The sequence below is a fragment of the Hoplias malabaricus genome, chromosome 6 (genome assembly GCF_029633855.1).
Source record: "Hoplias malabaricus isolate fHopMal1 chromosome 6, fHopMal1.hap1, whole genome shotgun sequence".
Lineage (NCBI taxonomy): Eukaryota > Metazoa > Chordata > Actinopteri > Characiformes > Erythrinidae > Hoplias > Hoplias malabaricus.
Window position 1 is genome coordinate 31,161,957 of NC_089805.1, and position 27,074 is coordinate 31,189,030.

Below are 27,074 nucleotides of genomic sequence, written 5' to 3' on the forward strand. Positions count from 1 at the left end.
ACAACCACAGTGACACAAACAACAATGACAGCAGTGCAATGTCTCCAGCAATGTGGGCTACAGGACTGGATGCACAGATGGAGGAGAACCAAAATGGATAGTGGAGAAAGACGCACATGGAGGTTTGGCTTTTAAAAGTTAGAAGGAAGTCTATAGGGTGCCTAACAAAAGATGAGGTTTTGGGCTATGAGAGGCTGCAAATTGTCTAGAAAGTTTAGTGTTCAGTTGGTAGAGCTAAAAGAGCCTTGTCTTCCTCGCCTAAAATTAGAATCACTCACAGAAAACGTTATCACTGTATTTAAAGAAGATGGTGAGATGATGAATATTAAATACAATTTTCATTACGTATAAAGTTGTCAAAATAATCCCATCAACTTTAACATATTGGTATTAGTGATGTAGTATTAAATTATCAAATGTCTAATGTTTTTCAAAACACAAGCACAGCTCACTTAAATTTGTTACCATCAGCATAAAGGCCTCAGTCTCAAAGAACTTTAAAAAGATTAAGTTAATAGTTAATGTTTCATGATGATGCCTTGTGTCACAGTTGAATACAGGAAAGAAAACTATAGGAACTACCACTTGACCTCAAACAAAGCCATGTGACATGTTTCAGGAAGCTTTCTCTGCTTAGGCCCAGGTTTTGTCACAAAACTTGATCTATCCTTTGGCATTATTATCAGCGGCTATATAAAGCACATGCTTTTCTATTTCCTCCATCTTCTAATTTGATGTACATTACCAAGAATTTTCAACTGAGGATTTATTTCCTGGGAAGTTATTGTATGTTGATTCTACCGAATGTGAACTGATAACTGCTGTGAACTGGTTTTTATTTCTCCACTTATTCTAATAGACAACCAGAACTGACTAGTTCTCCTAAGGAAAAATATAAGGCATTTCCTTCTACACATTTTGTCATTACAAAGAATTTCTTGTCAGTCAACATGCAACTTGGAGGAATTGCAAGTGTGGTGTACTTAAGATATTTACTCAGAAAACCTGTCATTGGTGTGGTACCCCCAAGGTTCCCTTTAGTTAGTGAACATAACTGTACCACGTACTATTTCAACTGAAGATTTTTATATTTATTTTCATATGCCCAATTTTATTTCCAGGAATTGTGTTCTTTAAATGTACACAGTTCTACAATGAAAGCTTAAAATATTCACCTCTCCTTCTTTAGAAGTAATGTAGCTTAAAAAAAAAAAGAACCTTAAGTTCAACAGATGAATTCTTTAACAATTCAAAGTTTCTTCGCACATACACATCTCTTTAAAAAAAAAAAAAAGGTTCTTTCTGGAACCAAATTCGTGGAATGTAACCAAACACTGTGGAATGTAAATAATTTGAGTGTTTTTTATAATAAGTATTATTAATTTCTGTTCACTGACAGTACAGTAAATAAGTTGCATTCACTAGAAACAGAAGGGGAAATAACCGTGCATGACCATTGTTTTGCTGCGATTTGCATCATTTATTCCACATATTGGTGTCTTGGGAAAATATTGAAAAACTAACTGTCCCTCAGCACACTCAATCAAATAAACAGACAAAGTTGACAGAACACAATCATTTTGAAAAAGAGCACTAATGATAAAACATCAACCAATGACAAAATACAACTCAGGAGGACACAAACTTGGTAAAGTTCACTGTTACACCCAGAGTTTTAATCGGTTTCTGCTCACCAGCCACAGCCTGAGGCCGACACACCCCGAATTCACACAACATTCAAGCCTTGAGACATGTTACATACATGCCTTCAACTAACCAATTAAGTTAACTAATATTAATTAAACATGAAAAACAGGTGCAGGGGTAGATATGCCAGCAGGTTAGCTGTAGCCAAAGGACAGGACCTCAGGAGAAAAGGTCATACAATAAAGTAATACTGAGATAATGCAGTGAGAAGCATCTATAAGGAAAGCGTAAATAAGTAACATTCATGACTTTGCAGTCGGCAACCTCTTGACTAGTTCATTTTAAATTTAAATTGTTGTAAATAGTCAAAAGTACATAACAATTGACCTTGACTCAGACAAACCAAGTCCTTCCTTTTCCAATTCATATACTTAGTCATTGTTCCTAGTAGTTTTTGTTTTAAAGGCGCAAAAAACATGTATTGTACATTGCAGTAGCGATGCTCTTTAACCCTGTAACCCAGACCTTTCACCATTTTAAAATGCAGTAATGAGATTATGCAAAATATAAAACTAATCAAACTGGACACCCTCCAACCCTCTAAAGAAGAATTAAAAACACCACTTAAGCCACAATTAGAGATCTCTAAATACATGTTGATTAATGCTGCCTTAGTTCATAAAGATATATGAACGGTAAACCATCAATAATACAGAAGAATCACAGACACCAAAACATTTGAGTTTTCTATGGAAATCCCTGACTGTGGCTCTAATGCATTGACTTAACAATTGTGAAAAAGAAGAAATGTAGTGGCTAAGTTTGAGATATTCCCGTACATTGATTTTTCAGTTGGTGCCGCCTGGAGTGATGCATACTAACTATATGCAAAATTGAAACTTTTTTGACCGATTTACAATATTCTAAAATTCAGCTGGACATTTACTTTTTAATAGATATGGTATAAAATGATTTAACAATCTTAAAATGCTACGAGTTACTGCATCTGTAAACCAACTATAGGTAAAGAACACTAGGTAAGATTTGATCGTTTTGCTTCTGGGCTCCCACCTACAGATGCAGAGTGTATTTAATTTTTATAGCACTTTTTACACTCCTCAAAAATTCAGTTTCTGCAGTGCTGAGCCCAAAGTAGCAATGACAGAATCTCTGTTTTCCCTTTTACAGGTAAGTGGGGCATCACAGCAATTCTGAAGCTGTATCCTTAATGTAAAAACACTACCTAGTTTTCCTTTAATATACTTAAGTCTTAATAAATATGGCACAACTGTAAGCAGCTTTCCTACTTAAATGAGTTTCCTTGTATATAACATTAAAGACAACTGATTTTAAAGAAAAAAGCATAGTGGAAAAAACGTTCATTTATTTGATTTATTTCAACAGTGTAGTTAGCTTTCATTTCAGTTGTATCTATTCCAAAACAAAATATTTCATTGTAAGCAGGAGCACCCATGCCTGGAGGCAGCATGGCACTCCCCCTTCCTTTTCCTGCAAAAATGGACTGTAAGAGCAGCATGCAGAGCAGTGTGGCATGAGTCACTCCAGACGGCACCAGATACAAGCTCTGATGGACCTCCAGCACCATAGGTCTGTTAGAGCTGCACTGCAACACTGGGAAGTTTTTTGCTGTGTGCTAATGAGCAGTGTAGCAGAGTGATGAACATAATGCCTCTCATAAAGAAAGGCTGGGAGAAAGAGAGCAGAAGATGAAGCTTAGAAAAAAGAAAATCTACAAATGTTAAGATTTTAAAGTTATTGGGAACTTATGAAAAATCAGTAATTCTCCCAAATGTTGCTGGGTAAAACTGGTTGTGTGTTGAGCATTGAACACTGCGTAATGTACAATGCCACAGAATCTCAAATGACCATGTCCATGATGAGTAGAAACTTACAAAGGCATGAGACACCAATGTACGAATGCGTTGCATCTTCACAGTATGTACAGATAGATGCTCATGCCTCTGTGCATGAATGTGCGAGTGCATGTGTGTTTTTGTGTGAGTGGTAGATGTTCATGGCTGTTTCCTGTGGGAGAATGGCAAGTAAGAGGTGAGAGGTCGGTGTCTAAGGGTCACAGTGAGGTCAGATTCGGGGCAACTGTTTCTCAATGAATTCCTTCACAGCAGACATCTCCTGCAAAAAATGTCAGACATAGATCATCAACACCAGTTAGATTATATATAACATATAGATTAGTCTACTACAGAATGTCAGCAACAAAAATATTTAGTCTTTAATTAAAAATATACTGACTTTAAATGATAAAGAGAAAAAAATAGTGTCACCATACACAGGTTAAAACAGTAACAGACAAAGGAAAAAAAAGCTTTATAAAGAGGACTCCTGGAGTTAGTGTTTCAAAAAGAAATAAACTGATTATCTATAATACTGAGCAAAGACAGAATTAGATTTTATCCATGAGGGGGATTATAAAAAAAGATGAAACATCTTGCTTATTATTGGAGTTAAATAAATTGTAAAAAGGAAAGTGGGACTTGTAAAAACAATGTTAGAATATTAGAAAGCTCCAAAAAAGTAAGTACAATGGTCTGGCTACCCCAGCTCACATATAGCACTGTGCAGAAGTTAGGAACCTTAGATAATTATATATATTTAAACTAATGCCTTCTCAATAAGCGTGGTGCTTGTATAAAAATTATATATATATAAATCACAGTAAATACAAAACATGATGTAAAAAATAAATATAAGATTTTTTTTCCCATAAAGTAGTAGGTGTGAGTGAGTTTGAAGAACAATGTTTTGCTCAGATTCTTCTTGATTGCATGAATTTGTTAAATCAACAGCACACATTTAAAATCATTATTCATTAACCAGTAAAACTAGATATTGGATGATAACCTCAAATAATACGGACTGCTACAAAGAAAAAGTTAAACCAACACATTCTCACACACAATATCACACTCACTGGAATAATGTTATTTGGTTTCATTCTAATGTTGAGCATTATTTGTTTGTTTGTTTTTAGTAAATAAACACTTACTGCTCAGATAAATAGCTTTTTAAAGCTTACTCTCCGGTGCCTAAAACTTTTGCACAGTACTGTATATCAACATTATTTAATGTGTAATGTGTCTCAGAATTGTGCATAGTGACAGCACTTGAAATATAATAATATGAAATGTTGTCATTAGTGTTGGGAGGTATAATGGTAATAACGTTTACCGCTATATTTAAAAATGTGAAGGGCATCTCAAAATGAAGGCTCTATTTATGTGTTTTTGGTGGGTAAACAAGGCCAAAAAGTTCATTCATGTGCATTAAAGAGTCATAGGGAGTGTGTTTTGAGCCTCAGTTCACTGGAAAATCATCTGCTGTGCTAAACCACAAGTGGTTGTTAACTGGCCTTCTATGCTTCTAAACAGTGTAGAACCCAACTTGTTTTGCATATTTTTGAAACTTCCTCTAGCGGCTGAAATTTGTTCTTTTGTCATCAACACATTTCTCGGTGTGCATTGCCGGGCTGTGCTAAGCTGAAGCTGCATAGCATACGAAAACCCTTCACGCATGAGGCTCAACCTCACTTCTGTATATCGTGTTAATATTTTAAGATGGTATGAAAAAATGCAGATACCGCCCATCCCTGAATCTTCTATCAATTGAGGTAAGCTGTTTAAAGGGAAAGGTATTTTGAACAACCTGAAGAGACTTACCTGAGGGCAGGAGCTGTGCATGAGGCCTGGGTAGGTGCGGAAGGTGACTTTCTGTGGGTTCACTATGGTCTTAAGCTTTTCAGCTGTCATGGCCCCAAACTGTACTGGAATCATAGGGTCCATCTCTCCATGACACTGCAGAATGTTAATATCCTTGTTTGCACTGCTATTTGCAGCCTGGTGGAGCAGCAGGATAACAGATCACTTGGTCATATACAAAGGTACATTTACTCAAGTGAAAATTAGACTTAACAATATCACAAATATCAGGTCAAACATATGATATCTGCTTAGTCCTCAAACAAGATTTTGCATAGGTAATTTTGACTACCCATTAAATTAAGAATTAGGCAACTGGCAGCAAAGCTCTCATCAGTTTCTGTCCACTCATTTTTAATCTCATCAGATTCATCATGATTAACAGGTTAAGAGAAACACACAAAGACACAGACACAAGTACACAGAGACACCCAAATACCACACCTGTGGGAAGGTCTTGTGAAGGGGTAACCAACAGCTTAAAGCGACAACACCTGCTAGCTGCTGCTGACTGGTAAGAGCAGTGTAGAGGGAAAGAGCTCCACCCTGGAAATTAAACACAAAAAACAAATGTCTGTTATATAATAATGAGAAAAGCATACGCAATATGGTCTTGCGATGTAGGTAAATGTCCACACTAGACTGAAAGTCACAATGTACATTTTTAATATTTAATGGCAGACAAATACTTAATGGGTATCAACAGCTCACCTGAGAAAATCCACCAAGGAGGACGCGATTAGCTGGTATCCCATTTTTCGTCTCATGGTCAATAATGGCCTTGACTGCAGAAAATGCAAAATATGAGTGCTCTGACAAAATTCTGCTTATATCCATAATCCAATATGCTTAATTCCATAATGATATTTTATAAGAAGCTAATTCAGATAGTGTATTTTTACTTAATGCAAATATTGAGTCGTTAAAAATAAGGAAATATATATATATATTCCCATGTCTCATATATCCCTTATAATTTGAGAATTCAACTACATTTATAGTGTAATCAAACATTCAGGTGTTCACCATAGCTTGTATAATATGTTTATACAAATTAAATGCTCTAAGCAGCTCTATACATAAACTTAAGTTTATACTAAACGCCAATTGTGGGCTGTTGAGCTAAAAAGCCCCAAACACTGTGCTTCGTAGCAGTAGAGCTGTGGTCACTAGACTGATTATGATGCCAAACTTACCATTTAACATTAGTATCTGACCGCACTAATGTTCATGTTGCTGAATGCCATTAAGTGCATCTCAATTCAGGAGCTGCATCCTTCGAAGGATGCCTTTGTAGGCCAATTACATCACAGCGACGTGACTAGGCTGTCCCATTTCGGAGGCTGCTTCATATGCAGCCCACAAATGGGTCCTATTGCTGAGAATTGAAGGACGCAACAGGACTGTCCTTCACCAGCTGTAATATCCCAGGATTCATTGCTTGCCGTGGGGATTTCAGAATATGGAGGCATCAGTAGAGGAGGAGAGGAAGGAGAAGTTTATTAACTGCGAGGGAAATGTAGTGTTTATTTATGAATGATCCCTTTTATCTCTCGCTTATCTCCTGTGGTGTTAAACAACACTGGTCTGAGGTATGTACACTCAAGCAGAACACATTAGTTATTATTTCTGAAAAAAAAAATTAATGTTTATAGGAGAGTGCTGTTGACCTCTGTTCAACTCAGAAAGCTATCTTGGTTTCTTATGTAGCCTTTTCCATGATCACTGACTCAAATTATCACTTTATTTAAAAGATTATGTATGTGTATTTTGTGTTACAATTACCAATAAATATAGAAAAATAATTCATTTTAAATTTCTTGCTCAGCCTTTAAGGGCACAAGAGCACGCAGGAGTGAACAGGAGTGGCATTAAGTGACGTTAAGAACAGGAACAACAGCCAAACAGGAAATCCATCATAGAGTACAACATGTCCTTCGAAGGATGCAGCCCCTGAATTAGCATGCACCTATCAAATTCTTACAGAAATATTCCAGTATCTACCATTAAGCCCTCTTTGCACCTAGAAGTGGCTTGTTAATATAACAAAATGGCATAAATAACATATTAATAGCCTTAATGTGTGAAGAAAGTTTAGATAAACAAGTGTCCCGATACTTTGCCATTCATTCATTATCTGTAAGCGCTTATCCAGTTCAGGGTCGCGGTGGGTCCAGAGCCTACCTGGAATCATTGGGCGCAAGGCAGGAATACACCCTGGAGGGGGTGCCAGTCCTTCACGGGGCAACACACACACACACACTCACATCTACGGACACTTTTGAGTCGCCAATCCACCTACCAATGTGTGTTTTTGGACTGTGGGAGGAAACTGGTGCACCCGGAGATACTTTGCCATGTAATATTCAAAACAGTTTAAGTCTGTTGCAGTGCTCAAAGTCTGCAATGTAATGACAGGGATTTTTAATTTTGAATGTGATATTAAACTTAGAAACGTTTGGCTTACCATTCTCTGCCGCTCTCTTAATTCCTGCCTCATCCTCAGGAGAATCTGGGCTGAGACCCATTAAGTCAAACCTAAAAGAAAATGAATTACTTTCACTACTAACATTTAAGTACAGTAATGTACTTTATAAGTAAATATTATTCTAAAATCTTGAGAGAAAAATTAAATATATATAAATTAAAACTTTGAGATTTCTTACCATGAGGGCATGGTCATCTTCATATTGAGTGTTACAGGGATTCTTGGTCTGTAGGCATATGTCAATCAACAATCAATCATTAATCATTAATAAAATCAATGATAACATGACAAAAATAAAATTGGAACAAACGTCAAATAAACATAAAGCACATTTTATCCTTCAAACATGCGTGTTAAATCACTGTTATTCATCTATAGCACTTAATCTAACACACCCTGACAAATAAAATATTGTTCGCTGCTGATTTCTACTAACAATAGAGCTTACACCATCTAAGGCATAATGCACTAAGAATTTTCTTGGAAACAAATACATTTTTTTCTTAACTTCTTAACAGTTTTAAACAATTAACTTAGGATGAGCATGCATTGGAGTTTTAAAAAACAAAAGATTTTCTATGTCATATCTATATGCATAATACCTTTTTGGAACAACTTTATGTACGCATTATCTTATTCAAATAATTCTGTTACTTCTATTATGTATAATTCAGATACTTACGCATGTGGACAGATGTACTTGACATATGGCAGCCTAATAGATGTCATGGCATCAGCCCAACCATGTCTGAAAAAAGAAGCAGATGAATTTATGTGAAAGGTAATGGGACACAAAATTTACAGATTTGCACAAAAGGGACAAATGTGCCAGTGTAAATTTTACATGCTATGCAATAGCTTGAAGAATAGGATTCCACTGTTAGTGATTTTAAGTAAAAGAAGAAATAAGAATCACACACCATTACTGTTTACATATTTGGAACAGAAAACAGGAGTAAGGTTTAATCAGAAAGTAGTTTAAGATATAACAAGTAAATTGAATACATTTTAATATATTTTTCTATACTTCTGAGATATATTTCTAAATCTCAAATTGTGGATACCAAAATCATGAATACTGATTCTTTACTGACATTACAAACTTTTTACAATTATTTTTAAAAAACGTCCTTCTGATATTAAAAACACCTTAAAATATATGGTACAAAAACTCATGCCCAAATTTTGTTGTGAAAAAATGCATGTTCACAAAAAGTATACTGATATATGCTTTTATATGCTCTATATATAATATATAACCTAACATAACCAATCACCTATTTAAATTCTGGAAAACATGAAATTCAGAAAAATGAAAGTTTTCATAAATGGCAGAATTGAAGTGTGTCACTCCTGTACCACAAAAGTACTGAATTTAAATACTCAGCCCTATTAATCAGTACTAATTAATACATTTTTAGAAGTACATTAAACCAATACTACACCTGATTAAAGGGGCAGTAAACCCCATTTGTACACTTAAGCAACACAAGGTATTCAGAACTTACCCTGTGTCACCCAAACCATGAAGGAAGATGACCTATACAAGAAAAGCAAAGTAAACTGTTTATTTTTAGATTCTGTAATATCAAAAATACCTTCAACATTTTCTTGCCAGGCTGGCACAAGTATAGAACTTGTACTGATAGGTGCTGATAAGAAAATGACAATCTTGTTCTACATCCACAGACACAGAGGCATGAACAAATAATTATCTGAAGCAATTTTGCAGCAAATAATTCAGAACGACAGGACAAATACAACAATAAATATTTAACTACCCCACTGCAATGTGACAAAATACTTTTCACCAGTTTTATCATTTGAGAGGTATATTTTGTTCAGTAGCAAAAAGAACAGTGTGTTTTTTTTCTGTCTCTCACCGCAGCAGTCTCTTTCTCCGTTCCAGATACCGTCACAGCCTCGGCGAGCAGCGGCACAGACATGTTGTTGCCACACATACACTGTAAGGGGGATGCTGTCACCAGAGCAATAGAATAGTGTTACAATCTGTCCAGTACAACATCACCAACCGGAACATGCATATAACCTACCTGCAGTTCCACTCACTCAGCAGATCTGGTATTCATTAACCAAGACTAATAGGTCAGTTCCCTGTGTAATTTATGTTGCCATTATGATTCAAAGTAGCTTATCCAACATACAAGACTTTGTAAAGTGCTAATAGGTAAACGCTAATGTATAAACCCTGTAAGTGATCTATTAATTTCACAAGAAGAAGTGGGTCTCGTGGTGCATGTAAAGCCATCATTAACACGGGTTGGTTTATAGACTGGCCGTTCTGGTGGTTTAAGCCAGCACAAGCAGTGAAAGCCATGTTTTGTTTCCATTAGTGAAATATGAGTGTCTGAATTCTACCAATAAAAAGCCTGGGTCTGTTCTTTAATGGCTGAAATAAGAATCACGAGAGTTGCATTTCCTTGAACTCGGGATTCGCTTAACGAGCTAGAAATGACGGGGAAGCATGACATTCCTACATTGAATCTGAATTAAACTACAACTTCTGAAGACAGTAGCACAAACATGACCAGTGTGAAAACGAGCTTCCACTTGACTTCCAAATAACTCAACAGGGTAGAGGCTCTGCGTGTCCTCACTAGTGTTAACAGAGATGACAGCCAAAACAATAACGTGGTGCACAACGGCCGAGCTTTCATCAAAACACCTGTCCCACAGTGACTCTGAAACAGCCAACGAGTTAGTCATCAGTGAAAGTGAAAGACAGGCCACAGAGCTGCCCAATAGGGCAGGAGAACAATAAAACAACAAGACAAGCAGGACTGAGGGGGCGCGGGTTAATGGCTGCCTCGAACAGTGGAATATTTGAAAGGACAGTATGTATCCAGCTTAACGTCGTTGCCGTGTGGTTCGCAGAGAGCATGCGCCAACACCACCGCGACTTCACTAGTCTCCTCAGTACAGAGACACATCCCCGAACACTAGCTTACACACTACTGTCTCTCACCAGCGCTTCAGGGGACCGGCTGCTGTTATTAAAGCTGAACTGACCGTCTGTCTTCTGTGCTCTGAGCCTACTTTTCATTTGCTAACTGGTATTCAAACTGAGAGGAAGAGGGGGCGGACAAGGAAAACAATGGAGGGGGAGGGAGGAGAGAAGAGCCGCTTAGCTCGGTTTTAGCCGGCTAGTGCCATTCAGGATGAGACATTATCAAAGCCGGGGACTGACTCAGATCTCGAAGCGCTTCTTCATCTCACTGAACGACGTTGTTAATCCCGCTCTGTTGCACTGTCTCGCTCTCCTGTGGGAGGCCCTAGTTTGTCGGTTTTCGTGCGGCTAAAGCCCGCTCCCTCTTTAACCACCGCTGCATTAAGCGATGAGCTAACGTTACCTCGGGGCCTACTCTAACCTCCTCTCAGCAACAACCCCAACTCACATTCAGTACGGAAACCGCTCCACAGAACCGCCAAGTAATTGCTGTTTCTGACGGATTAAACTGTTCACTCCAAAACACTGGCCCAAAGCTTTAAATTTCACTCACTCACCGCTCGCTCTCGCAGGTCACAACGGAACTTCCGCTGCTTTCTGCCGGAGAGGGGCGGGCAGCGTGACGTCACAGCCGGAGCCCACCCTTCAAAAAGCAAACACAAATTAAAAAGCCGTACAAAAAATACGTTTCATAAAAGCTTACACACAACATGATGTTACAGACAGCAAGACTGAAATGTAAAGTTCAATAGCTTTACTATCTTTGCATGCATTATCAGATTTATGTGCCAAAATATAGAAAAGTCTATTTAGTAACACTATAAATACATATTGCGTTACATTTAAATACATTTAGTGTTCCATGTTCACTTTAAATCACTGTCTTTGTGGTTTTGTTTAGATCACTGTCACTGGTTTCCCCCCACAACCCAAAAACAACTATTGGCAGTACTGGCTATGCTAAACTGTCCACAGGTCTGTGAACGACTGGAAAAGGGTGTAATGCTCAGCAATGGACCTGTACCCTGTACAGAATGTTTCCCTGCTTAGTGCCTAGTGACTCCAGGTAGGCTCCAGACCCACTGTAAACCTTAAAAATTTGAAGCAATTGCAGATTACAAATGAAGATGGCAAATAAATTAAATATCCAAATTAACTCAGCTATTAAAAACAAGAAAACCTAGTCAGTAAGGAAACAATGACAAATATTTGCCGCACTCAAATACAGAATGTTTAAATTAACAAAGTCCCAAGATGGCTTAAAATATAATTTCAAAATATTATACAGGTAAAAAAAATATTAGAAACACAAGTAAGAGTTATTTCATAAATCATCACTAAAATACATACATAAATAAACGGACACACACTCTTCCATTGCTATTTATTTTTATTTAAAATGTTCCATATTTAATTGCAGGAAATTGTAAGGGTTTCATTCTTTTAAACCATCTTTAAGTCAAATCAATAGTTTTGTTTTCCCATCATAACTGAATGTTGTCAAAATTACAAAGACGCTTTAATTCAAGGAGAGAATAAACGTGTTAACCTCTGAATATTTATTGGCACACAAAGTTTCATTTGAACAACTCTACATGAACAATCGAGATTCCTTCTGAAATGTGTCTCAAGACATATTTTCCCCCAAAATAACCCTATTCATCATGATATGAACTGTGTCTGTGGAGTAATGGCTTCCACTTTATGATCTGCTGGATTTGCTGCAGCCTCATAATTACAGATTGTCACCTCGTGTCTGTAAGCCTGTGAGAGGAAAGTGGACAGAAAAATAGAATGGATTAGCAGATGGACAGCATGGTGGCACAAGTAATGTCACTGTCACACAGCACATGGGGTTGTGAGTTGGAGCCCCTCGTCATGTCACCTTGTGTGAGAAGTTTTGCATTTTTCTCTTCATATCAGTGTGGGTTTCCTCCAGATGCTTCAGGATTTTCCCACAACTTAAAAACACATGCTGGTGGGCGGATCAAATATTCCAAAGCGTTGATATGTGTAACTGTGTGTATGCTGACATTATACATATATATACACACACTCACAGACACAAAAATAACATACTAAACCGCTCACAGACACAAAGTGGGGCACAAACCCACTACCACAGATTTCATAAACTGGGTGACAGTCACACTACCACACCACCACGCCACCCAATGAAATAAGCACGAGAATGTGTCCACATTCCACAAAGAGGACTCTGCTAAATCAAAAAATAAATAACTTAATTAAAAAAATAAATGAATATCTATTTCACATCAGAAAGGGAAATTGTTTAAGAGTGAAACTTTTGAGTATATTGTAGAAACACTCAATCCAGTTAATAATTTGAACTCTAGAATTAGCAGTTTACAACATATTTGCTTTTTTAATATTTTCTTGGATAAAACAACCCAAAAGCTACCACAAGCTGAACTGATGCCATCCTTAAAACGTCCCGCATTTCTCATTCCTCACCTCAGTGTACTCTCCCCGTAGACCAATGTAGTAAACACGAGTTGAGTCAGCCCCAAAATTACGAGAAATATGAATAGATAAGTGCTGTACATTGGAAAAGCGAGCAATCCTGGAAAAAATGTAAAACACATTAGACTCACGTTTGTTATAATTGATATTATGTATACAGAACCGTTTAGTGTTCGGTTCAAAACACTTACTTAGTTGGATACTCAAGTTCAGCTAAAGAGTCCCTGTTCAGACGAAACGCTTGATCTGGCTCTTTGCTTGTATCATCAAAAGACATCTGTGGTATATTCTTGTACCTGCACATTAAAAGACAGATCAAAATACACACCATATGCAGTATCAATTCCCTACAAGGCAGGACATTTCATTAAAATATGCTTACAGTCGCATTTCAGCTGGGTGAGTCCAATCATCTTCCCCAGAAATGATTATCCCTTTCAACTTCACACTTCCAGTGAACCTGGCAAAGAGACCAAGAAACAACAACATTAATAAAAGAAAGCTAAGACATGATGTAGTGGAGTTGAACCATGTTAGCGCAGTACATATATTATACAGAGAAATGTTGCTGTCTTACGGTATGTTGAACAGAAGCTCTTCATCTGCATCACTCTCCACAAACTGAAAAAATAATACAGTAATGTTTATTACAGCAAATACAGTGAATTCATCTGTTTAACTGTTGCATTGGGTCATGTCAAAGGAGGGGTTGCACCTTAAGCACCGTGATTATAGGGAGGCTCTGGACCTGCAGTAACCCTGAAGTGAATAAGCAGTTACAGACAGATAGATGGATGTCATTATCTTAGACCTGCACTGAGTTGAATCCCTGTCGGGAAAATTACACTACATGTAAGCTAGACGTCTGTTTATTCAATGTTATTTAGAGGGATAAAAAAAAAACAGCTGTGCGGCCCTGGACATTTTATATCCCTTTAGATGACGCTTGGAATTTGACCATGTTGATAATGTTACTCCTCTGTTTGTTCCACAACGCAGGACCTCTCAGTTAGTGAGACAACCTAAGCCCAAAGTCAAGCCTGTGCAATAGAAAAAGCACTGATGGACGTTCCTCATCTTTGGGCTGAGGTTATTTAACTAAAATGATAATTATTTCAATAGTTGAAATGTGCACATTTGATTAAGTCTGATAGCTTGTTAACCCTCCCCAAACTCGCCAGTGCAGTGAATCCACAGCGGGACCTGGACACATGAACTCGAGTACCTTTTCCCGGTCTGTGCGTTGATCCCAGGGTTTAAACACGAGTTTACCGTCTCCATCTCTGCTCTCGTTCAGACACTGCAGCTTCTCCGTGTCGATGCGTCTGTACAGTCCGTACTCCAGGCCCCGTTCCGCGGGCTCGTGATCCTCCTCACAACACCCGCCGTGTCCGTGTCCGTGTCCGTGTCCAGACATGGCATGTGTTCTTCTCGAGACTGATCAACTAAACTCAGAATTTTACTAGATCCAACAAATTTACCACCACCACCACTAACAGAGACGGTTCACGAGGGAGTTCAAATCATACACAACAACACAACAAACCAAACTTCACCACACCAACATGACGCAGACCACCCGAAGAACACCGAAACATGGAGAATCCGCGCTTCGGATTGGACACTGTGTGAATCCAGACCAACCAATAGCGACCAGTGTTTTCAGTCCCTTAATTTATGCGTAATTATGGCTCCATCTCAAATGGACTATGTTCCCTACATAGTGTTCTGCGTAAGTAGTGGCAGTGCATTTAATGTACGACAAGAAGTCCCACAACAGAATACAAAGGTATTTCTAATTCGGATGCATTATTTACATGGCGCACTGTATTAATGAGACATTTGAATTTGAGATTTAGCTAATGATTTCCTAAAGTATCCTAATATTTAGTGATTCCTTGCACATAAGTAGCGCGCCATGTACTCAGCTGGAACAATCTTGCTGTTAAAAGTTTATTACCTCGCGTGATTTTAGCAGGATGTCGACCGATTTATTCTTTAATGTAATGGATATCATTTGTCTGATATGGTCTTGGCACAGATGCCTATGTAGAAAGTAAATAGCGAGCGCTTACTTGGTATTGAGACACATCCTGTCAGATCTCCTTGCTGAGATTTGTGTAATGCGCCTCCTAGCGACCATAAAATAACAGACCGAAGGCAACAGTAATAAATATATATATATATATATATATATATATATATTTTTTTTTTTAATTATTTTTATTTTTTAAAACCGGAAATGTTTTGTAATTTTTAGTGACAAAAGTTGAAAATCTTCTTTCTGGTGAAAATGTAAATGCTATTCTATTAAAAAATAATAATAATAATAAATTCCAGTTATTATTATTATAGTTGGTATGTAAACTTCTACCAATTTTACATGTTGAACTGAAAGCCTGATCAAAAATTGCAAATACATGTCGTCTTTGACATCAGGTGAACATCAGGTCATTAATAACAAATTCAACAAACAGAATGCAGGCAAATGTTCATTTTATTAAAAATGTCCATAAAACATTTATTAAAATCTATTAAAAGGACTACGTTTGATCCTCTTCCATTTAGGGCCAAGTTCAGGAAAACAAGGTCCACAGACTGAAAATAAATACAGTCAAGTGGAGGGGCAGGCTTTTGACCACTGACTGATTCCACCCCTCTTTCTCCTCTCGTGTAATTAAGTAAATCACTGCCATACACAATCATACAATTCCTTTCCATCGCTGTAGATTAAATAAAGCTGAGAAAAGTCAAATGCTTGCACTCTCACTATTATGGATAGTTTTTCAAGAGCAAAGTTTCAGAATGCTTTGCTGGCAAAGCAAATTAAATACTTATGGCATAATAACCAGTAATATCCAATGTCCCATCGTAGTGTAATGTACTGTACAGTGTGTGGTTGGTTTTAAAGTTAGAAAATTCCTACATGCCCTGACGAGACTGTTTAGTGTGTGTGTGTGTGTGTGTGTTTATATATATGTTTATCTTTCAGTTTTTCCAGTGATCTGCATGGACACAATTAAAGGCATAAAAACATAAGAGGAGAGGAGAAATTACATTAAAATAAGAAATAACTCTACACCCTTTCAGAACAGGAAAACAGTCTCTGATGTTACTTTATCGTCGAGAAAATCTGTTCTTGAAAGCTTTGATAGTTTTAGCCATCATAGGGGCAATTTCTGAAAACAAAAAGGATAAAAATCAGATAAAGAATACAATAATCACTTTTGATTCAATTTTACACAGTCACAGCCTCCATAATTTTACTGTATTATCATTTGAAAGATTTCAAAACAAACTGAATTAAAATACTGTAATACATGGCATCTTCAAATAAATGTCGGTATCTTTGTTTACTCACTTTTAACCTGTGGTTTGTCTCTGGTTCCCTGGCCAGCACTGCTGCTTGGAGCAGAAAAACGAGAGGATTCAGGAGGACTGCTCTGGGAAGACTGACCACCTTCACTTGACTGAGTGGAGGAGCAGTGAGGCATTGATTGTTTGATTCTGAAACAGATATTATGAAATGCACAAAGTAAAATCATTAAGCAGAGTGCACAGCAACCCATTATATGCTGATTTGTACATGATATTTTAAAACAGCAAAATTCAATTTTTTTCTTGAGCTTTTCTACTACTCCTGGAAATGACATGACAAACATTTTTTGTTGAATAAGCTGAACATTCTCAAACAAAATTATTATATATGGGAATAATTAATTAATTCATTCATTCATTCAATGTCTGTAACTGCTTATCCAGTTCATGGTCGCGGTGGGTCCAGAGCCTACCCAGAATCACTGGGCCCAAGGCAGGAACACACCCCAAAGGGGGTGCCAGTCCTTCACAGGGCAACACAGATACACCCCCATGGACACTTTTGAGTCCCCAATCCACCTACCAACATCTGTTTTTGGAACGTGGGAGGAAACTGATCCGTTATGCTGCAATTTTAAATACAGCTTACATTATGAACACTGGAGCAACATTTATCTTAGATATAACAGAATTATAACAATTAAAAGACATCAATCACTGTGTAGTGTACATGAATACAACCAAGACGTAATGACACGCTGACACTCTACAATAAGCGGTCAAAATTTAGATATTCTTGTTTATAAAAATGATGGACCTTAATCTAAAAGAAAATAATGGGTTGTTTTTTTTAAACATTTCCTCTAATGTGTTCTGGAGAGGCATTAAGTAATATAATGTAATTATCCCTTAAATAAGTTAATTTTGTTTAATGCATGCTTTACAAAGCCAAGTGAAACATCAGATATTCCAACATTTTTCATAGGCATTATCTGTAAAATTATATACACCAGTCACAACAATAACACAATCTCCTTGTTTCTACACTCACTGTCCATTCCCTCAGCTCCACTTTGTTGTTCTTCAATTACAAACTGGAGGCCAACTTTTGCTTATTTTGTCTTTTTCACCCTGCTTTTCATTGTTCATTGGTGGTGGACTGATCTCAGCACTGCAGTGACACCAATGTAGTAGTGGTGTGATGTTAGCATGTGCTGCACTGGTATAAGTGGAGAAGACATTGCAGTGTTGTGGGAAATTTTAAAAACTGTGTTAAAACTCTCTTACACATACCTTCAATGTATTATAGACGTATAGTCAGAGACAGTAGCTTATCTGTTGCTGCATTTTGTGTTGGCCATCCTCCAGTCCTTCAGCAGTGCTCACTGGATGCTGTTGGCTGGATGTTTTTGGTAGGTAGACTATTCTTAGTTTAGCAGTAACACTGAGGTGTTTCAAAACTGATTAACTCATACCAGCACAACACATATTAACACACCACCACATCAGTGTCACTACAGCATTGAGAATGATCCACCATCCAAATAATACCTGCTCTTTGTTCTCTTGGTTTTAGTTCTAATTGTAGAACTACAAAGTGAATGTGTATGTTCAGTGGAGCTGAGCGAATGGACAGTGAGCTTAGAAACAAGGAGACGGTGTTAATATTATGGCGGATCAGTTTATACTTCTACATTTACCGTAAGGAACTTGAAGCCAAAACTACATTCACTCACTTTACTGGAATCGGAGCAGCAGCCATAACACTGGTGCTGGTAGAGCCATTTTTAGTCCCAAACTTCTCCTGCCTCCTCCGGACATCACGAGGGGGCTTAGCAACTGAATTTACATATGCCATCTTTACCTGCCGGCCTGTCAGATTCACATCAGAAATCTCATTTTAACTCACTACAGAAAGTATATGTTCTAATGTCAATGTTTGTTTTATTTAAGTTAGTAAATACCCTTGGGCTTGTTGGCATGAGCAGAGCTGATGTTTTGAGTGAGCAGGCGAAGCCGCTCTTCCCGTTCATCATGTAGACGCAAGTAGAGCTCTCTCCAGGATTCATACTCTTGTGGAGTTTCACGTTTAAAGTCCCGCTGACAGTGCCGCATCCACAATTCATCTGACTCCTCAATGAAATGCTTGAGAGAGTAAAGACATATTTATTGTAACATAGCACAATTAATAAGATTAATGTCACAGTAATAACAAAGCAACTTCCAGGTAAACTTAACAGCCCAGAATATTTTAAATGTTAAGTTTTTGATGGTTGAGTGAGTTTTGTAGGTAAATTATACTCCCCTCAACCTGTCAGAACATCACAGGTAACTAAACCATACTGAAAAATATAGCATCAAACCCAATTATATTCTAAACGAAAGTAGATTTATTTTCCACTAGCTCAGTGATGCTGTGTTGGTTGCCAGACCTTCTCCACCTCTGTAACCACTAAACCAGCAATTAATCTCACCATGAAACCCTTTTCTTCACCTGACTATCTCTGTGAATTTGGCAGTTCACAACCACCTTTTTGTTACTTTACTTTTCTCAGGAGGACATAAGAAAAAAATGAATCTGTTTCCAGATTTCTATGTGGCATTATAGCTCCAACCTGAATAATTATTAAACCTTTTTGTGTTGAATGTTGTCAGATTATATTCAGAGGTAGTACAATTACAGGAAGATTCGGACAGAGGTCCTTCATCAGATGCACAAGCAAAGTGCATCTGAAGCTCTAAACTCTTAAAGCTTAAGATGCACTTGGTTTGCACAGCTGATTTTAATCTTGTTGCTGTTCTGTGCTTAATGATTGATACACTGAGTGAATGTTACTGCACTGTTACTGTGTGTAAGCTCACACCTGGTTAACCTGTTCAATGCGGTATAGCTGTTCTGGAGTACATCTGTCCAGAACCGGCTCCAAAATCTCAAAAGGCACACCACCAACTTCATCAATAGCTGAGGAAGGAACATGACATATTACTACACCAAGTTGTGTTGGGCTCATTTCTTAGAGTAATCATGGAAAATTTAAAGCACTAGACCTTGTTTGAAAATTCTGCTCATAAATGTGTATCTGTAGAAGACTGATAACTATGAAAAAGTTACTCATTCAAATGTCTTATATTTCAGAATGCAACTCACAATCAATATTGTTCTGCAGAACTCTAATACACTGTTCATATAGGGTCATCATCTTGGGCAGGTAAGAAGTCTTAGAGCCAGAGTACACCACCATTTTAGAGTTGAAACGCTGCCCTGTAAATCCAGCATTATGTTCCTCACATGATACAGGAACTGGAGAAACACAGAAGGAAAAGCTGATCAATTACTGAAAAAAAACAAAAACAAAGTAGATATGTTCTGTAGAGTTATTTAATGCTTTTTCTGATATGGGTAACGTCCACCTGTAATAAAAATGTTAAAGCTTTTAGTGACAAAATTCAAACCTTTACGTCTTTGTGGGGACAGTGGGGTAACCTCTATTGAAGGCAGTGGTCTGTAGTTGGGTTGGATGGCTGGCAAAGGGATATCAGGAAGAGTAGGCACCACATCGATGACCTGAGAAAAACAAGAGTGAAAGAAGAGAACCACAGACATTATCAGCCAATAGTAAATAGAAAAAACTATCCTATGTTAAAAGCATTATTCCTTTTCTTGTTTCTTTGGTTGCATTAAACATCTGTAAAGAGTTTAGAAATGAGAAGACTACAATTATTAACCAATTAACATATTATGAAAAGAAACAATAACAAAGCCTCCATAGAGCATTAGATTTATGATCACCAGTGACTAGAGTCTAAGCCATGAGTTATTTGTAGTAGTCCACTCACCTTCCTGCGTTTCTCTGGCATGGTATGTGTAGACACTGATGGAACAGCTGGTTCAGGACGTTTTTTGGTCTTACTGGCTTTCGAGACTGAAGAAGTAATAGTAGCAGCAGGGGCAACAGGATGAGGAGGTCGAGAAAGTTTCTTCTTCTTCTTCTTATTAGGGGAAGGCTCATCATAATTAAGAATAGATTCAAAAGACATAGTGGGAGTCTCATAGGCTTCGTCATCACTCAGTGTGGACTCTGACTTGTCCTTTCTTTCCCGTGGCCTACCTGGAAATACAGGGTTACAGCAGTCGACAACCTCTTTATTGAGAAGCACAGCAATCAGATATTTTCACTGTCTTGAGTATAGTCTAACATCACTGTAATCTATTTGGTGTACTATATTTTTATTAATTGTGTGTATGAACAGTCTTTTATATGCACTGTTCCTCACACTTAACATTAAATATACACTGTAAATCGTGATATTCACTGCATAATAATAAAATATCTAAATTGATTCACTTATGTTCACAACTGAAAACACACCTGAACACTTACCATCACTGATCCCTTTCTTTTCTCGTTTACTTTCATGTGGAACAGCGTGACGACTGTGCTTGGATGTGGTGTATGTAGCACCACCTTTCTGCTCACTTGCAGTATGAGCAGACTGCTTGTGTCTGTCCTGTTCCCTAGAAGAATGAGAACTGTGTTCCCTTGCTGCCTCTCTGTGAAGCTTGTTGTGTTTGATTTCTTTCCAGGGAGGACTAGGCTGCAGACCCTCTGCTGGGCTCTCATACTCCTCTGATTGATACCCCTGTTCTCTGCTGTCCTGGGGGCTGTAGTGCTGTTCAGGGGATTCGTTGTAGGCTTGCTGATATTCTTCTTCATTTTCCTCCTCTATCTCTACAGGTGGAGGCTCAACCGTTGAAGGATCCCTGACATGTTTGTAACTTCTGTTCTCCTCTGTTCGCGAGTGGGAAGAACCCTCTCTTGGGTTGCTCGATCTGCTGTTAATTACAACACATTAACTGTTTTAGCTTTTAAGATTGCAATACATTTACAGTCTGGACTGTAAAGATTTTGTGTTCTGCTGTACAGCCAGGGAACTGAGCTGTTCAAGAGGATGTCCAGTTATGTAAGATTGTAATAAGATTAGGGTGAGATCAGTTTTACCTCTAATCTTACATGTGTATAAGGCATAATACAACTAGAACCTAAAGCTTACAGTCATTTACTTCACACTTGTAGCAAAACTGGAATTGTCCATTTTTAAAGAATTACCACAAAAAATAGTGCAAGATCTCACCTATCTCCAGACTGGGGTACTAGCTTCTTCCACTTGGCCACAAGGCTTTTTGCAGCCTCCCCTGCAATGTCATGTTTACGCAGAGAATTTACAGTCTTCCCAACACCTGTTTCCTGGAAAGACACAAGGTATTTGTTTGTCATTTTGGACGCAAGGTAGAAATATAGACAACTTATAGTAGAGGATCCAATTACTGGAAAACAAAATTAAAGCAAGAGCATGGAGATTGCTTGAACATACCACAAGGATGTCCACGGTCATGGGCAGCTCCCTCAACCTCTTCAGCGTCTTCAGTAGCTGGACACAGGAATGACAAAATGATGACCAGGACAATGACAGATGACTACTACAAAACAGCTTAGCAGCCTTAACAGACTTAGCAATAAAGAGTAAAGATAAATAACATCTCTTAGTTTAATAGAAGTAAGTTCCTCTGTAATGTCGATAGTATGGACGACGACTGTCGTGAGCTAAGGAACATCCTACCCTGCACACGCACACACTCACGGCCTGTTTCTCTGTTATTATCATCTGCGATCATCAAACAAGTCTGTCATTCCACAGCGCTCGATCAAACGGCACAGGGTCAGTGTAGAGGGTTTAAATCGTGGGTAACTTAACAGGTCTACCGCTGAAGTACACAGGACTCTTTCAGTTTGGATCGAGCCCGTGATTCTCGATTGTAAATGAACAGTGAACGATCTCAAGACACTTTTCCGCATCGACTCGAGGATTTGTCCACAGCACAAGATTTAAACATGGACAGTGTTCCATTCTCCGTCCCTACTCTGTATTCTCTGGGGGTTACTGAGCGGCTCGTACCTTGCGAGGCTCCTGATTGTATGAGAGCCGCGACTGTAACTTCTCCACCGATTCCAGTAGATCCTCCGCCATCTTTCAGCTGCTACATAGCGCCGGAAACCGCAGCAAGTCAGCGCTCACTGTGGAACGCTTCACATGGACACGTCCGGAACACACGTCACAGAGCACGTCACTAAGCACGCTGCGAGCACACACACACACACACACAGAGTAAACACAATAAACACACAAAATAAAAACATACATACATTTAAACAGACTACCATTCATTTCGAGACTTACCCTAACCCTTAACGGTGGTCATACATTAACATTAGCCATGAGTATTACTAGCATAAACATTAACCTAATGGTACACTTTAACCATCCCTAGCTAAATCTAACACTTAACATTATATATAAATCTACTTAAATTTGACATTGCTTCTAAACATACTTCACTTTATTTAATATTCTTATTTAGTCTGTAACAAAATAGATAAATATGATGTTAAGCAATATATTCTTGTGACAAATTTTGGAAATGGATGGTTGGTAAATGTTCGTAAACCACTCACAATTGATGCTGATGTAGAAATCTGGCCTTTTTTTGATAGATAGGATGCAGCTGTTCAGTCTCCTTTGAATTATAATTTGTTTCAGGAGAACACAGAGAGAGTAGTTAAACTGAGTATTTGAAAAATGAAGAAACTGCATTTTTGTGCAATACAAAGGGTTCCGTCAGTGTCATATCTGTACTGAAACAAATACAACCCAGCAAACCACTTAAGTATACTCAGTAAGTGACCTACATTAAGAACATGTATATGACGTCAAAACAGGTTCTAAAGTTCTGAGAACCAAAGAACAGAATCCAATGTCATTTTATAATTGAGAAAACTGTCATTAATATTCAGGGTTATAAAAACAGGTTTGTAAACAGAATATTTCTGCATATAATCATCTAATTTAAGTGGACTATTCTTGAAGAATCCGTTCCACTTTTTATCAGTTGCGCTTCTCTCAGTCTCGCTTTCGCCTCCAGAAGTTTTTCGCTTTTGACTTTTGACGGGGGTCGGGATCTAGACAGTCATTGGCTACTTAAGTTAAGCCCCGCCCACCCAGCAGATTCTGTACACCCTAACCCTGACTGCAAAATGACTCTAAGTCTCTGTGAGGAACTGTGCATCATTAAAATACATAATCGTTAATAAATATTTGATATGGCTTAACTGTGTTTACCGGCGTTTTTTAAGATTGGCGCGCTCTCGCTGACGTAGCAGGGTGTGCAGGATCTGATGAGTGGCCGGGGCTTAACATACATATTACACATATAACAACATATTCTGTTTACAAACCTGTTTTTATAACTCTGAATATTATTGACAGTTTTACTCAATTACAACATGACATTTATTGGTTATGGATTCTGTTTTTTATTCCTCAGAAATTTAGAACCTATTTTGACGCCATGCGTGTAATACCATCTAATAACATGTAACACTACACAAACAAAAAAATCAGTTTTGTTGCTTTCATTCAAAACAACACATATTTCCAAAAAAGTTACTTTTTAGGAGAAGGAGAAACTGAAATCGACAATTTTTTTTTCTTAAAAAAAAAAAAATATATATCTATATCTACATATATATATATATATATATATATATATATATATATATATATATATATATATATATATATACACACACACACACACACATAAGGACAAACAGTCACAGCTGTGAGTGTATTCAGTTCAGCATCCTGTAAATACTCTCATGTTGGCATGGTTGTAAAAACTGTGTGGCTAGTCTCTTTTCCATTTCAAGTTTGGGGCAGGGATGCAGGCTGGATGCCGACTATGTTTGGTGGGGAGGGGTGGCTGGCTGTATAAGGAGATAGAGGTCCAGGTGGGGCTGAGGCCTTGGGAGTAATGTTACGGGGTCTTGGCTGGACCTTGCCTGTTTCAAACTCTGAAATCGTCAGTGCTCTGACAGACAGACAGAGGACAGAAGGGTAGAGTAACTCAGGAAAGGAACGGGATTTTGTAAAGAAGTGAAAGAAAGCTGAAAGAGAGAAAAAAGGAGAGAATAGAGTGATAAGACTGCGCGAAATAAGGTAAAGCATTTTCACATCTCCTTAATATATTTGCATGCTTGCTTGTCATTAGTGAGCCAGAGTGCAAGGATGAATAATAATTCATAATAATACATTAATCCTTTTTGGGACCTTGGATGGAACTGGTGTTCAGATAATGGAGAATTACAATTACAATTAGCACTTTTACAATACCACAGTACCTTATCAGCAGTCTAATTTTGCTACATATTTTTTGAAGACTTTCATGTCTTGGCTACAGCAGTTGCACATGAAGGCTTCAGGCCAGCATGCATTAGAGCATAAATCTATATCAAAATCATCTCTCGTAAGACTGGCTAAATTTAAATCTACATGGCATGGACCAAAAACACTGAATGACATGTAGAGGAAAGCTTGTCCCTCCTCCAGTTCTGGCAGCCCACCATGTTTCTCAGCTCTATAAATAACGAACAGAGATAGTGGCAGGAATGCTGTGGCTGAGGCAGGTGGGTCATGTACAGAAACAAAACATGCTCTCAGCTTTAAGATCAACCACTCACAAACACAACAGCTGCCTGAAATCATTCAAGTTACCATCAACTCAAATTTTCATCTCAACTTATCCTCATGCCTCAAGCTAGTTTTTTGCTCCATTTTCCACTCCCAAACCTTCACTGGCTGTCTGCTTAACTCCAACTTACTCCCTAAATATATATTTCATGTGTAGTGGCACTGCTGCCAGACAAGGGCAGGATTCTAACTTATCACATTTCACTAGCCCAACCCTTCATCTAGTAAAACCTCCATGCTGTCTGTACTTCTCATCATACTCCTTAACCCCCTTTCACCTGAGCTGTTTAAAACATTTATTCAATTGTCACACCCAGAGCAGCAAATACATTTTGCGAATATAAACCTTTGATTTATTCATATGTGATCAAATCTTCTGTGCAGTTCTCACCCCATGGTTTAGTCTTTGCTAATTCCATCTAGATATTACTCTTCCTATTACACAGTACTTCCAAGTTTTTCAAATTGCTATCAGTGTAACATCACTGCACAAGGCTGGAGTTAATTAGCTAACCTGATGCTAGATGACAGACATTTTTGTCAGCCAGCAATGATCTCTTGGATGGTACAAGCAGCTATCAATCTTGTAAACTACCACCTATGATTTTTTAATTTATTTTTTTTACATTCAGTGTAAGTTAATGAAACAAAATGTTATCCAGCATTGACCTTTGCCTTATTTATATATACATATTGGTTCCCATGTTTTGCTATAGTTGACTTTGCCATGCAAAATGTTATTCCAACCTTTAAAAATCAATCTTTACAATAGCACATTTATCGTACCAGTTTAGTCACTATATATGTTTAGTAAATAACATTTTTTAATCTTAATTTTATGCTGTGTAAGTATATTACAGCATCAAACACACATGGCCCTAGATTCACTGGAAGTGTGCCATAGACATATCTTTCTAAAATAGACAGTACTAAAGCATGTGTTTCATATATATACTCTTATTCATGCATCAGAGTTATCCAAAGACAAGAGTAATGTATCGTCCCTGTCAAAAGAAAAACTAAGCTAATATCTTCCACTGCTGACGATAAAACATTTTACTTTCAGTCAGAGATCAACATAAAAATATTTAGTTTCAAGTAATTTTTGGAGCATTTCAATTGGTCTACTTTATTTACATAATGTGAAGGATGGCTGCTATTTTTAAAATAATGTAGTAAACTTGACAAAAACTGAGATACATGTGTTTCTTTGGACAACAACAATATGATAATTTCTTAATAAGGAATTCTACACAGTATTACATTTTAGAGAATTGTTGATACAACTGTTGATTTAGTTTTCAGGAACTGATGTTGGATGATTACTTCTGGACCATGAACCTCACTTCACTGCTCCAAAGTCCAGTGCATTGGGGTTTATACAGCTCTAGCTCTTTTGTCATTGGTCCTGGTCACATTAGACTTATGTGTTGGTGCTCCAGAGCATCACATTCTATCGGCAATACTTTTCTAAGAAAACAAATAAAACTGTGTGTGTGTGTGTGTGTGTGTGTGTGTGTGTGCAAACTAAGGCCTATATGAGCAATTATCCCTAGACGCTTTTGGACACAAAGTTAATGTACCTCTTTGACTTTTAAAACTATGCATTCAAGTGTATTCCTTACACTTTATATGCAGACAAATCATTACCTTTTAATGCAGAAGTGATTACCTTAAATCACCTTAATATTTCCTTTGACAATCAATTTTTCTGATATTTTTTTTCAGTGATCTTTCAGAGATTTTTAGTGATGTAAAGGAAAATGGACACCCCCCTGTATCCATGGCAGCAGTTCTAAAGCATATCTGTATTTGTACGACAGATGGGTTTCCACAACAACGGAAG

General features: G+C 37.7%; 3 protein-coding genes across 5 annotated transcripts; all 3 read right to left on the reverse strand.

Annotated features, from left to right (window-relative positions):
- Positions 1–2,035: 2,035 nt before the first annotated feature.
- Positions 2,036–11,519, reverse strand: lypla2 (lysophospholipase 2). 2 transcript variants are annotated; one of them, XM_066674788.1, is made up of 10 exons: positions 11,398–11,519; positions 9,756–9,850; positions 9,381–9,412; positions 8,555–8,620; positions 8,051–8,098; positions 7,852–7,922; positions 6,096–6,169; positions 5,829–5,930; positions 5,346–5,522; positions 2,036–3,801 (listed from the first exon to the last, which is right to left on the reverse strand). In XM_066674788.1, exons 2-10 carry the CDS (start codon positions 9,831–9,833, stop codon positions 3,751–3,753), a joined length of 699 nt encoding a protein of 232 aa, XP_066530885.1. In that variant the 5' UTR covers positions 9,834–9,850; positions 11,398–11,519; the 3' UTR covers positions 2,036–3,750. The 2 variants fall into 2 exon arrangements, with proteins under 2 accessions (XP_066530885.1, XP_066530884.1); XM_066674787.1 differs by having other exon boundaries at positions 11,289–11,425.
- Positions 11,520–12,213: 694 nt separating this feature from the next.
- On the reverse strand, positions 12,214–14,987 carry pithd1 (PITH (C-terminal proteasome-interacting domain of thioredoxin-like) domain containing 1). Its single transcript, XM_066675141.1, has 6 exons — positions 14,550–14,987; positions 13,902–13,945; positions 13,707–13,784; positions 13,516–13,620; positions 13,316–13,424; positions 12,214–12,604 (listed from the first exon to the last, which is right to left on the reverse strand). The coding sequence occupies exons 1-6, from the start codon at positions 14,739–14,741 to the stop codon at positions 12,503–12,505; spliced, it is 630 nt and encodes a 209-aa protein (XP_066531238.1). The 5' UTR covers positions 14,742–14,987; the 3' UTR covers positions 12,214–12,502.
- Positions 14,988–15,811: 824 nt separating this feature from the next.
- Positions 15,812–23,255, reverse strand: eloa (elongin A). Of its 2 annotated transcripts, none has more exons than XM_066674602.1 (13): positions 23,155–23,255; positions 22,598–22,778; positions 22,016–22,072; positions 21,776–21,888; positions 21,025–21,473; positions 20,480–20,751; positions 20,096–20,207; positions 19,791–19,943; positions 19,507–19,604; positions 18,607–18,787; positions 18,379–18,514; positions 16,686–16,831; positions 15,812–16,503 (listed from the first exon to the last, which is right to left on the reverse strand). In XM_066674602.1, the coding sequence occupies exons 2-13, from the start codon at positions 22,667–22,669 to the stop codon at positions 16,442–16,444; spliced, it is 1,851 nt and encodes a 616-aa protein (XP_066530699.1). In that variant the 5' UTR covers positions 22,670–22,778; positions 23,155–23,255; the 3' UTR covers positions 15,812–16,441. The 2 variants fall into 2 exon arrangements, with proteins under 2 accessions (XP_066530699.1, XP_066530698.1); XM_066674601.1 differs by having other exon boundaries at positions 21,025–21,476; positions 23,155–23,253.
- Positions 23,256–27,074: the final 3,819 nt, after the last annotated feature.

Bases quoted from the DNA above. Each gene is read 5' to 3' on its own strand.
- pithd1 (XM_066675141.1), bottom strand. From the start codon at position 14,741: ATGTCTGGACACGGACACGGACACGGACACGGCGGGTGTTGTGAGGAG. The intron at 13,946-14,549 runs GTACTCGAGTTC...TTATTTTTTCAG, and splicing joins AACGCACAGACCGGGAAAAG to TTTGTGGAGAGTGATGCAGA. The intron at 13,621-13,706 runs GTAAGCATATTT...TTTAATGTGCAG, and splicing joins CACCCAGCTGAAATGCGACT to GTACAAGAATATACCACAGA.
- lypla2 (XM_066674788.1), bottom strand. From the start codon at position 9,833: ATGTGTGGCAACAACATGTCTGTGCCGCTGCTCGCCGAGGCTGTGACG. The intron at 5,931-6,095 runs GTGAGCTGTTGA...TTTAATTTCCAG, and splicing joins TCCTTGGTGGATTTTCTCAG to GGTGGAGCTCTTTCCCTCTA. The intron at 5,523-5,828 runs GTGTGGTATTTG...CTGCTCCACCAG, and splicing joins TTCACAAGACCTTCCCACAG to GCTGCAAATAGCAGTGCAAA.
- eloa (XM_066674601.1), bottom strand. From the start codon at position 22,669: ATGGCGGAGGATCTACTGGAATCGGTGGAGAAGTTACAGTCGCGGCTC. The intron at 22,073-22,597 runs GTACGAGCCGCT...TCCTGTGTCCAG, and splicing joins ACAATCAGGAGCCTCGCAAG to CTACTGAAGACGCTGAAGAG. The intron at 18,515-18,606 runs GTATTTACTAAC...TGAATCTGACAG, and splicing joins TCATGCCAACAAGCCCAAGG to GCCGGCAGGTAAAGATGGCA.